The sequence below is a fragment of the Lepidochelys olivacea genome (assembly GCF_965140295.1).
Source record: "Lepidochelys olivacea isolate rLepOli2 genome assembly, chromosome: 6".
Taxonomy (NCBI): Eukaryota; Metazoa; Chordata; order Testudines; family Cheloniidae; genus Lepidochelys; species Lepidochelys olivacea.
In genome coordinates, this window is record NC_140416.1 from 22,733,607 (window position 1) to 22,745,869 (window position 12,263).

At 42.4% G+C, this 12,263-nt stretch overlaps 1 protein-coding gene across 2 annotated transcripts in view; it reads left to right on the plus strand.

Moving 5' to 3' along the window:
• The window catches only part of TSPAN32 (tetraspanin 32), a 73,795-nt gene that overhangs the window by 22,107 nt on the left and 39,425 nt on the right, over positions 1–12,263 (plus strand). For both annotated transcript variants that reach the window (XM_084631140.1, XM_084631139.1), the window contains one exon: positions 177–251. In XM_084631140.1, the coding sequence (XP_084487266.1) occupies positions 177–251 (75 nt within the window). The remainder of the gene's footprint in view (positions 1–176; positions 252–12,263) is intronic.

The window sequence follows — 12,263 nt, forward strand, 5'->3', positions numbered from 1 at the left end:
CTTTAAGTGACTGAGATTTTGAGGGTTGTTTAAAAGAAGTTAACTTTTAACTGTGACTTGCATTAAACCTGCCAAAGCCAATATAATTAACTATTCTCCTACTGTGTTTTCACATAAATATTTTCAGCCCCTAAGAGGAAATGCTGCAAGTAACAGTGCATTCTCTTTATCCTCAGGGATTCTTCTGTTTTGCCATTGTTTTCTGTGCACTGATACAGGCTGCGTTCTGGAGATACACCAACAACAGTGAGGTAAGTGTTTCTTACTAAGAAATACCAAGAATCAGTCATCAGATGGTGATCCTATAGCAATGACTGCTACCAAAAAGAAACACCTTGGGGGTGGGGGGGGAGGGGAGATTTTGTTTCAAATAATTTCTTTAAAAAACATAGAGGAACATAAACATTTTGCCAAAATGTTTGCTCCTTTCAAAACCCATGTTTTGTCTCAAAAACTATTCAATTTCAGCCAGTTCTACTTCCCACTAATGTCAATTGGGAGCTTTGCAAAAAGATTGAGGATAGGTTCTGGCCACTCTGAATTTTCCTTTATCGGCAATGATAGTCAGGAGATGGAAACATCCAGCTAATGTGTTTGTTAAAACTGTCAGCAATGAAATAGTGAAACCATCAACTTGAATATCATTCTTGGGTCGCCACCACATTGAAATGAATGAATCAGGGTCAGTTCACAGCTCTTGGAGTCGTCATTTCATGTTATCTGTAAACTCAGGAAGATATTGCACTGGGTCTCATTTGGAAGACCATCTTTACAAGAACAGTTGTTCTCAGACTGTGGACCATGAACCCACAGTGGTCTATGTGTAATGTACCATTTTGAGAATCAAGTAGTGGGATTGTCAGAGGGGGGAATGAGATCATCTTTCCCTTGCAAAGTGGTCTACTGACTGAAGAAGCTGACGAGTCAGAGTTTGATGCTTAGTTCCCCGTGGTACCTTTCAGCTCTGCTTAATCCTTTTAATCCTGAAGTGCTCTAGACTGCAGTGGCACCTGGTCAATGAATTGAATGTGGGTGATATTAAACATTACGTTTTGTGGATTATGATCTGGTTGATTCTACTAGTTCTTCCCTTTAGGGCGATAATCATGGTGGGTGGTTTTAAAACTAGTTTGCCAGGAGAACAACACAGGATGAATGACCATGAGACTTTTTCCTGTAATGAGAGAGCACAGTTCACTCTTAAAGCAACAGAACACTTTTTGATAGATTATAAAGGCACGAGGGACTATTGTGATATTCGTCTAGCCTGACCTCCTGTAAACTGCACCACAGGATTTCATTGAAGTATCTTTTTGTTTTTTTTCTAAATCTTGATTTTAAAATGTCTAGGGATGGAGGATTCACCATGATCCTTGGTAAATTGTTCCTGTGGTCCCTCACTGTTAAAAATTTGCACCTTATTTCCATTCCTTATTTGTCTAACTTCAATTTGCAGCCATTGAATCATCTTATACCTTAGTCTGCTAGACTGAGGAGTCCTCTATCAAATTTCATTCCCCAAGTAGGTATTTACAGACTGTGACCAAATCACTCCTTAACAGTCTCTTTGTTAAACTAAACAGATTGAGCTACTTGAGTGTATGCTTTCTTAATCCTTTAATGATTCTCGTGACTCTTCTCTGAACTTTCTCTAATTTATCAACATCCTTCTTGAATTGTGGATACGAGAACTGGACACAGTATTCCAGCAGTGGTCACTTCAGTGCCAGTTACAGAGGTAATGTAACCTCCCTCCTCTTACTGGATGTTCCCTTGTTCATATATCCAAGGATTTCATTAGCCCTTTTGCTCCTCATGTTGCACTGGGAGCTTTTAATTATCCACCGTGACTCCCAAGTCCTTTTCAAAGCCCACCATCCTGTATGTGCACCCTACATACTTTGTTCCTGGATGCATGAATATACATTTTGGCCATATTCAAATAGATATAGTTTGCTTGAACCTAGCTTGCCAAACAATCCAGATAGCTTAATTACTATGGTTTTAAAATGTTAGTAACTCTATTTGGAACCAGCCTTTATTTCCTTAGTGATTAAAGCCAACCAATGAAATGCAGAAGCTTCATTAAGAGTTATTGCTACCTGTAACATGAGCTCTGAAGAAGTCAAATGGAATAAGACTCCAATTAATAATTTCCCAGAACCTGGGTACGCAGAGTAATCATCAAAGCCTTTAAGTTAGTTCCATGTTAGAGATGAATGATTAGAATAATTCTGTGAGCAATCTTTTAGAGAACTCGTATGGTATTGGAAGAAATTGTTACCCTTCTGATGTGACACACAGAACAATTTCTTTAAATCCTGGCATGGCTGTTTTCTTCAGACCTCAAAATAGGACTGAAAAACTACTCTTTTTGGCAGGATTAGACTAGAGGGAAACAAAGAACCACGCTAGGTTAATGCAGGTTACAACTGGCCTGGGAAATGTGTTCTGAGCATCCCAAGTCTGCAGCAGTTCAAATTCCTGTGCGGGTCACCTGGATGGGTCATTAAAAGATGATCTATTAATATCACATAATCACCACCCATTTGTCAGCCTGTATTTGAGAGGCCATTGCCTGCAATCGTGAATGTGTTGCCCATCAGTACTGAGTGCACTGAGAAGGCTGTAAAAAGGATTTTTGCATGGTCTTTGTATATTTTCCATAGCTCTAGCTAAAGGTATTAACATTGCCACACAGTGACTTTTTCGTAAGAAAATGTTTAGCATTAATCAACGCAGAAAGGAGGCCAAGATCACAACATCCCAGCTTGGATGCCTTTGCAAAATATGCTTGTGATAAGAGATTTTTAAAAAAAACCAGTGTTATGAGACAAGAAATCGTTCAGAGATGCATACCGTTGGCCTTGAGTAATTCCACTACATAAATAGGGTATTTTAAAGACATTTTTTATTTCAGACATAATGGGAGGGGGAAATTTAGATTTACAAGAAAAATAGTATATCAAATTAATATAGATATTTGTCACAAAAAAAACCCCAAATTGTTTTGATGAGCGTTGTGATGGGGGGGGGGGGATTTTTCCTGCATATTTTCATGTCACTCTGTCACAGGATGACATGAAATAAATTAAGTAGGTCTAGCTCCCCTGTGCTAGAACAGGAGCTCCCATTTGGCTATTTAAGAGGTCCTGGCAGTACATGGGGCTATACAGGACCAGAGAGAATCTGAGGGGCGAGACCCAGTGAGAGAGAGAGAGACAGGGACCTGCTGAATCAGAGCTGCCTCACTGGGAATCAGGGGCAGGTGAGAGCTGCCAGGTACCAGGGGTCTGTGGAAAGTCCCAGAAGGAAGCCGAAGGTGTTCCTTGGAGGAAGGTTGAAGGCACAGAGAGCAGCAAAAGGGTTTGTTGGCTGATTTCCGCAAGCCAGAGAGCCAGGGGCTGGAGGACATGAGAGGGCTGAAAGCAGGGAAGCAGCAGAGGGGCTTACCACCGGACATCTCCACACCAGAGAGCTGGACTCAGAGGAACAGTGAGAGGGCCAGAGGGAGTGAGGGATGCTCCCTAGTAAAGATGATCTCCCGGCAGAGAGGCAGAGGGGATTCCCACTGGGAAGAGTGGAATTGCACTCCAGCTGAATGGGCTGAAGTGGCTGCCCTGGCAGAGCGACAGAAGAAGAGGACAGATGAGGAGCCTAGGTGTAGCGGAAGATACTGGAGTGTGATATGGAAGAACTCCCGGCAGAGAAGGTGGTGGGGGTGCACTCTGGGAAGGGGTTTAAGGACTATATATGCTGGATGTGGGAAATGGACTATGTCTGGAACTTCTGTCAGGAATTTAATGAACTGTATTTTGGTAATACACTGACCCCAGGGAGGGGTATTATTCAGGCAAGACAGCCTGAAGTGGATTTACTGGGGATTTTGCAAGGGGAAATTGAGATAGGTGTGCATGTCATGCTGTGGTGTGGTGAAGGGGGTATGCCAGGCCAGACTGCTCTGACACACTTATCTTTTTTTTGCCCCAAGCCACCCTTTCAATAGGAATTGCCAGGCTTCTGCTCTGATGTCTGCTCAGTGAGGATTTCGAACCAAAAATGTTTTCATTGGATGAAATGACCTATTTTTTTTCAAAATAGGTAATACATGTTTTCAGGAATTTTCAGTATTTTTGATCAAATTGGAAAATGAAGGATTCAGTCCACCGTCTCCCTGCCCCCCCCCACCCAATTTTCACTTTTCCTCTGACCCATTTTCAGTAAGAAAAGGAATAGAAGGGGAGGTTGAGGGATGAAATGAAACAAAAAAAATCTCAAATGTGGAAAACATGCAGACTGAAAACTACTTCAGATTTTCTGAAATTCTCCCCTCTTCCTCTCATAGTTTGACCAGCTCTAAATTGTCTTTTCAGTGGTGTGAAAGAAAGGATCAGTTCCTTCTTATCAATCTAATATCTTCTCCATCGCTGAGACAGCTAGGCATAGTTGTTGCCAGGTAAGTTTATCTAATTGGCAAGTAAGAGAGCAGAAAGAAAGCATAGCTCTTTCTCCTCTACTAAAAGCAGTGAGGATCTACCCTAGCTTCCTAGCTTGGGTCAGCACGCTCCTCCATGGCTCCCCCGATTCCTTGTCTGATGTAGTGAGTGTGCCCCCTCCTCCTTCAGTCTATTATAATCACATTGTGAGGTGGCAGCTTCTTCTCTTTCCTCAATGGGCAGAACTGAATTTATCAAAATGAACAAGTGTCCTAGGATAATGTATTGAGTCTGCTACTAGTGAAGTTCTCTGCTTTATGTGCTAATCACACAGTATCTGTGAGAAAAGGAAACAATCCTGCTTCCCACACAACATCCTTTAAAAAGCTTGGAGAGCTGAAACCTGGATTTACCAGACTCTTTATCTTTATAACATGGCCTTTCACACAAGACACATTGTAAAATCGTTCAACTGCACTGGCTTTGGTTTAATATTGAAAAGTAGGTGGCCGCACCATTTACTGTGCTCCGTGCCTTTCCCATCATACACAGCTTCCTACACCATTAAGGGAGAATCCAGTTTTCTCAGCAACACGGAGTAATCTATGGTAAATTTCAACATTTCCAAGATCCAATCTTGCTAGCAGTTTATGCATCACTATGGGATAACCTGTGCCTTAAAGGTAAAGATAGGTAAAGCAGCTGTTAAAAATGTGGAGTTGGTAAAAGGGATATTCAGGATAAAGGACATGACACATGGTAGAAGAGCGTCCTTTGAATGTATTTGTAACGAATACATGGTCAAATAGCGCTCGCTCTCTCCCAACGGTTACCCCCACAGATATAGTTACAGGTAAGTAGAGACTTTGCCTTCACACAACATACACTCCATAAGAGGACTTATTAAGAAATATGGTAACGCAATCCACTTTGTAGAAAATCTCCTAAATGGGCTGTACTTCCTGCAGTAGCCCGTTTGTGATGAGTCTGAGAAAAATGGAGAAAAGAGCTCAGTCTGCCTATTTCAATGACAGACTGAACACAGAAGATACTTCGGGCTCATTCTCTTTCAGATATTCTCAAAACAAAATTTTAAATGGGTACTATTTGTTTCCTAAGAGCCTAGTCTAAGCTGATCTTATCAAACAGAGCAGATTTTGGAGGTGCAGACAAAAAAAAATGCCAAACCCAGATACTATGTCCATTTGTAAAAAGTTCCACAACTATTTAGAGCTATATTAAAAGCACTTTCCTCAAGGTTGGGCACTAACCTTTTATCCTTGCCCAGTTTGTATGTGCTTGGGATATTAGATGAGTTGGTGCTACCGGTCAACATCAACAAATGGGTGTCAGACTACTTTAGTGGATAAAAGTAGAGCTGGCTGGAAAGTGGGGATTATCCACAAAATACATCAACTTTTCAGGGAAAAAACAAAATATTTTGATAGAAAGTCAAAATAGTTCAATTTGGAAAAGCCACAGCAGTGTCTCATGGAAGTTGTAGTTGAGGTACCTCACCCTCCTATTCTCCTTCATGAGCATGGTCAGACTATGTTTGCTGTGATGCACATTGGTCTCTCCTCTGTGTGAGGGGAGGCCGTGCATCATGAGCGATAGTCTTCAAGAGGGGTACTTCAAGAGGGGTTTAGAGAACTGAATTACAATTCATATGAGGCATGGTGACTCCATAGTCAAATCTAAATATTTTGGGTTTGGGGTCAAAAACTTTTCAGTTTTTAAGCATGTTGATTTTTGACAAAAAATTGAAATTTTCTGCAGAAAGCAGACACTTTACGTGAACATTTTCATTTAATAGAAAACTCCATTTCCATCGAAACATAGTTTCAATAGAAAATTTTGAAGCAGTCCTAGACAGAAGCCTCTTTCAAAGACTATAAAAAGAGGATGCTTTTTCTCCCTGTGCATCTTAAAGATCCATCTACAGAAAATGGAAATGATTCACATGTGATCAGGGAGTATTGTATCACCACAGTAACTCAGTTTGATGAACCTACCTCTTCCATATCTGCTTGGTTTTATATTTTTTCTACAAAGGATGACCCATACCTCTGAAATGTCCCTTATTTTGCCCCAAAGTTACATAAATTCCACACAGATTTGATGTTCCCTCTGCTTTTAGAGTTAAATCATTTACAAGGGTAATGTAGAATCATGAATCTGAGGTTATAGTGATTTATACTAAAGGGACGAATCCCTCGGTATTTTAAATTTCTTTCCTACATTTGGGTTGCCTTAGAGCCTTTCCGGACTGAGGTCTCTAACCTGTTTATATTCGTGTACTTCTAACAAGGAAAAAAGTAGTGTGAGAGAAGAAAACTGAAGTAACCAATCACCATAAAAATCCTCATGATGGACCCTCAAATACTAAAATCTTTACCTTGCTGCTTGCGCACTTATTGTAAATTTCCTGTTCCATGATTGCATAATCAGTAGTACTTAAACCATTGGCAAGCAATCCTGAAGATTGTTGGAAAATGGGAGCCGAATAAATCGCAGCTCTGCAGGGTTGTAGACTAGGAAGTCCTAATTATGACTGAAATAGGAAAACAGCAAAAGTTGATCCAATTAGCAGGAGATCTGTAAGCAAGATAAAGACGTATATGTCAGCCACACTACTGTCGATGGTATGTGGCTGTTTTTCTGTCTATGTTATACAAAGCGAGGGAAGGAGGGCCAGGAATGGGGATGAACTCCCAATCTGAACCTCATAAAAAACACCCATCTTTCTGAGATCTCTATGAATTAAAGTACAGTATGTAGACCCATTATCTAGATTAACTCATACATGTTAGTACAATACAGACCCATTTTTTCCAAACAACTTCAGAGGAGCTCTGAAATCTCTGGGTGGAAATAAGGCTTTTAGTGAGCATGGATGCCATGCATACTCCATATGACTTTTGAGGGACATGACCAGGCTTTGGTTAACAAGCGAGTGGATGAGTGGTGGTATCCTGCATAATGGCATCTAGACTACAATGTCGTGTGCTGAAGCTGCAGCTTTTCATACTTGTGACTTTTGAGGTCTTCCGCCTGGCAAAGGACTGCTCTGTCATTAGCCAATGATGTTGGATAGCCAGGGATTCTGATTTGCATAGAGAATTAACTCCCTAAACTGATACTAAACTGGGAGGAGTGGTAGATACGCTGGAGGGGAGGGATAGGATACAGAAGGACCTAGACAAATTGGAGGATTGGGCCAAAAGAAATCTGATGAGGTTCAATAAGGATAAGTGCAGGGTCCTGCACTTAGGACGGAAGAACCCAATGCACAGCTACAGACTAGGGACCGAATGGCTAGGCAGCAGTTCTGCGGAAAAGGACCTAGGGGTGACAGTGGACGAGAAGCTGGATATGAGTCAGCAGTGTGCCCTTGTTGCCAAGAAGGCCAATGGCATTTTGGGATGTATAAGTAGGGGCATAGCGAGCAGATCGAGGGACGTGATCGTTCCCCTCTATTCGACATTGGTGAGGCCTCATCTGGAGTACTGTGTCCAGTTTTGGGCCCCACACTTCAAGAAGGATGTGGATAAATTGGAGAGAGTCCAGCGAAGGGCAACAAAAATGATTAGGGGACTGGAACACATGAGTTATGAGGAGAGGCTGAGGGAGCAGGGATTGTTTAGCCTGCAGAAGAGAAGAATGAGGGGGGATTTGATAGCTGCTTTCAACTACCTGAAAGGGGGTTCCAAAGAGGATGGCTCTAGACTGTTCTCAATGGTAGCAGATGACAGAACGAGGAGTAATGGTCTCAAGTTGCAGTGGGGGAGGTTTAGATTGGATATTAGGAAAAACTTTTTCACTAAGAGGGTGGTGAAACACTGGAATGCGTTACCTAGGGAGGTGGTAGAATCTCCTTCCTTAGAGGTTTTTAAGGTCAGGCTTGACAAAGCCCTGGCTGGGATGATTTAACTGGGAATTGGTCCTGCTTCGAGCAGGGGGTTGGACTAGATGACCTTCTGGGGTCCCTTCCAACCCTGATATTCTATGATTCTATGATTCCCAGAGGTTCCACTCCACAGCATCCCAAGTCATCAGTGGACTTTACGGCCCATCCCCACTAATTGCTAGGGGTTAAGAAATAGGCAATTGCTGTTGCCGAGCTGGGGTTTTCCTTATAGGGGTGCAACCTTTTCTCTACTGTTCTGCTGTGCAGCTACTGCTTGCTCACATGCGTCAGTACTAATGAGCCCTGGAAGGCTTTGAGTCTGTCCATGTCAGTGGAAACAGCACTTGGAGGCTTCTAGGTGTAGCAGCGTGCTTGCAGGGATCAGTCAGAGGACAGTAAAAAAAGGCTTGGTAATCATGGAGAAACAGGTAGTTCTCAACTTTGGCAGCTCCATTGTTGGGACTCACTTACAGGTTGGGCATTATTCTAGAATTTAGACGAGAGTTTTTTTGGTCCCTTCCCTGGCAAGTCGATAATATTTTGTCTGGGTCTTTCAGTGTCTATCTTTTTTTTCAGATAATTCTCCTTTGAGTTGGTGGAAGGGGCTGTATGTGTAACACGAGCACAATGGAGGCCCTGACTGGGGCCTCGAGGTGTTTTACCATGGCATAAATCGATAACAAGACATTGCATTAAAAATCTCCTCTGCTTGTTTCTGGTGGCTGTCCAGACAGAAGTTGAAAACTACATGGCCCTGTTCAGAAAAAGCCCTGCTGTCCTGCCCAGTATTTTGACTTTCAGTGACCGGTTCTGATGTAGCTGAGTATGAGCTATTACTGAGTGCATAATGGCTGCTGTTTTGGCTTATACAGGAACTGCTCTGCTAGGCTGTAATTCATTATCAGTAGGCACTTTGAGTTAGAGCATGAAAACCATGTATATAGTAGAACCACATTAAGCCTCTTATAACCTATTTTTGACTTATATTAGTTCTGAACTATGCCTACCTTACAGTATCTACATGGGTATGTATTCTGCGTGTATGCATATGTAAGAAGGTCCATATGTGGGGGTGAGTCTGGAGGGAAGTATGTGTGTAGATATTTGTGAGTACTGTGACAATATTTTTCCTGTCACACTAGGGTGTTGAGGCTTAATTCATCAATATGAGTGAGCTGGTCAGAAATTGCACCAGGGTGCTGAGCACCATAGAAATGCTTGTAAAAATTAAAGCCTAATCCTTTTCAAATGTCACGAGTGATTTTGGGTGCCCCAAAATTATTGGTTGCCCAACATGAGACACCTTAAAGGGGCCTGATTTACAGAGGGCAGGTGGTGTTCAGCACTTTCTGAAAATTTTCTACGGTATCTCAGGTTAGACTCCCAAAAACAGAGGTATCCAAAATCACTAGTCACATCTGAAAATGGAGGCCTAAAACTAAATAGCATATAAGTGCTGCCTGTAGATATTGAGTGTGTATCTGTGGTACTGTCTGTGGAGGGGGGAGGGGTGGTCTGTATTTGTGTACATGCATATTATTACACTTCCGTTGATGGTGGCTATTCAATGCTGTTACTGTGTTCTTGGGAAGTCGGCTTGATAATTTCCAGTTTTTTCAGAACTCACTACCCTGTATCTTCACTTGAAAGCCTGGAAGTTCAGAGGAGACTTGCTATGGCTGTGCTGGTTTCCAGTGACTGTAAAGACCCCACATCACACCATGTTTGCTCATTACACTTTTCTAGCCACTTACACAGTCCCAGAGTTGGATTTAAGGCTTTTGGGAGAGCCAGCAGCATGAGATTTTTGACCCACACCCCTAAACTTACCTGACTGGTTTTAGGTTAAAATAGTGGTGGTAGGGAAGGAACTTGAGACCGCCATAAAAGCTGGCCATAGAAGGGAAGTCCAGCTGTTCGTATCAAGGTCTCTGCCTGCATAGTGGCCAGCATCATTTTCCAGTGCACAATTCTCCTGTTGACTCTAGAACCCCCATGTGTTATCGGGTCTCGTGAGACAAGGTGGGTGAGGATGGGTAATATCTTTTATTGGACTAACTTCTGTGGGTGAGGCCTTGTCTACACTACCACTTTACAGCGCTGAAACTTTCTCGCTCAGGGGTATGAAAAAAAAACCTTGTGGGGGTGGTTTTTTTACAGCACTGGGAGAGCTCTCTCCCAGTGCTGGTGCCATGACTACACAGCCACATCGTTAGTGAAGACATGCCCTGAGAGAGACAAGCTTTTGAGGTTTGGTGGGTGGGTGGGCATTCGGGTGATCCTTAGGACTTTTCTTTTCTCTCCTATTGTTTCATCACAGAATCTAGAGTAGTTAGTGATATTAACATAACAAGCACTCAGAATAACAATCCCATTCTTTTCTCTCAAGGCTAGGGAGGGAGTGGGGCGGGGATGTGTGCCAGGGAATTACAATATAATATAGGGAAACAAAGAGAGTTTTCCAACTTAAAAGTTGTTTTGGTCATTTGTTCCCCCCGGCCCCATCTTCCAATTCTTTCTCCTTGTTTTTTTTTATTTTCATCTTCTCCCTCTCCAGATTATTTTCTCTCTTCCCACTTTTCCACCTCCTGTCATCTGTCCTCTTCTTCTTTTTTAGAAAAGCAGCATCTTTCCTCTCATTCTTTGTCTCTTCCCCATTAGCTCCTTTTCACCCACCTCTTTCTCTCCTCTCTTATTTTCTCTGTCTCCTCCCATTTTTCCATTCTCTCCACTCTAGGTTCCTGTTTCTCCCCTCACCCACCTCTTTCTCTTCCCCACCAAAAGCCAGCTATTGCTGTGCGTGCTCATCCTCCTCCCTTTGTGAGGCTAACCTTTCTTCTAACTCCCACCTCCTGAGAGAACCCACTGTTCCTGGGAGAAGGGGGCCAAGTTCTTCCTTCCTCTTTTTCTGCCTACGTTACCTCCTCTCTCTCACTACAGGAGAGCTGATGCCACTGATGGTAAGGAAAGCAGCATTCTCTCTCTCTCTGCACCCCCACCCCCAAATCCCCTCACCCGCCTCCACTGCACCAGGATCTGAACTAGCTCCTCTCTGAGATGTGACTTCTTGTGGCCAGAGGCCACACTGACAGTTAGGAGCTAGCTGGTAGCTAGGAGGGAATTCCTATTGGCCATGCAGTAATATAATCTGCAGAAGCCCAAGTATTAAATCATTCACGGCATAATTAAGGAACTTCTGCCAGGGACTTAGCAACTCTTGTAGATTGGCCTTGAGTGACTGCAACATGTGCCATGAATAGCCAATACTTTTCAAGAGATTCTTCCATTACCAGCTCCTGCCACAATCCATCAGTGTATAATTTGAAGGTGCTCTCTGCAGGAGAAGAACTGGACTTGGCTTTCATTAAATGGAAGCTAAGATTAACATTAACCCTTACATCATCCCAAAATTCCAGGGGCCTGTGATCAAAATCTTTGAGTCCCAAAGGCCTATTTTAACATGTCTCCTGGTTTTCTTTGGATCAGTGTGTTGCTTGAATATGAACCTCCTCTCTTTATGTGGCAAACTCCTTTCATTGTTTAAATCAAGACCTGTATTTAATAAGTTGCTAAGTGTTTTCATAAGTAACAGTTTTCCCAAGTGCCTTCAGGTAGGTGAAAAGATTAGACCACTTCATTCTGTACTGTATTTTGCATATCTAGGGGATAAATTAATAGGTTAGCTTTTATAGAGCGGTGGATGCAGTACACACAAGATTTTTCACAGGAATTTGCACACAAATGCCTGTGATCTTCCTTTTCACTACATGATGACAAGAGATGCTGAACCTTTTACACTCCAGGACTTATAGCCAATAATGTAAGATTGTCCTCCCCTCCATTTATAAGATTTATAAGCCATCTTGATGTCTGTCCTCAGGAATATTGCAATCAGCTAACAGCCATCTGTTAATCTG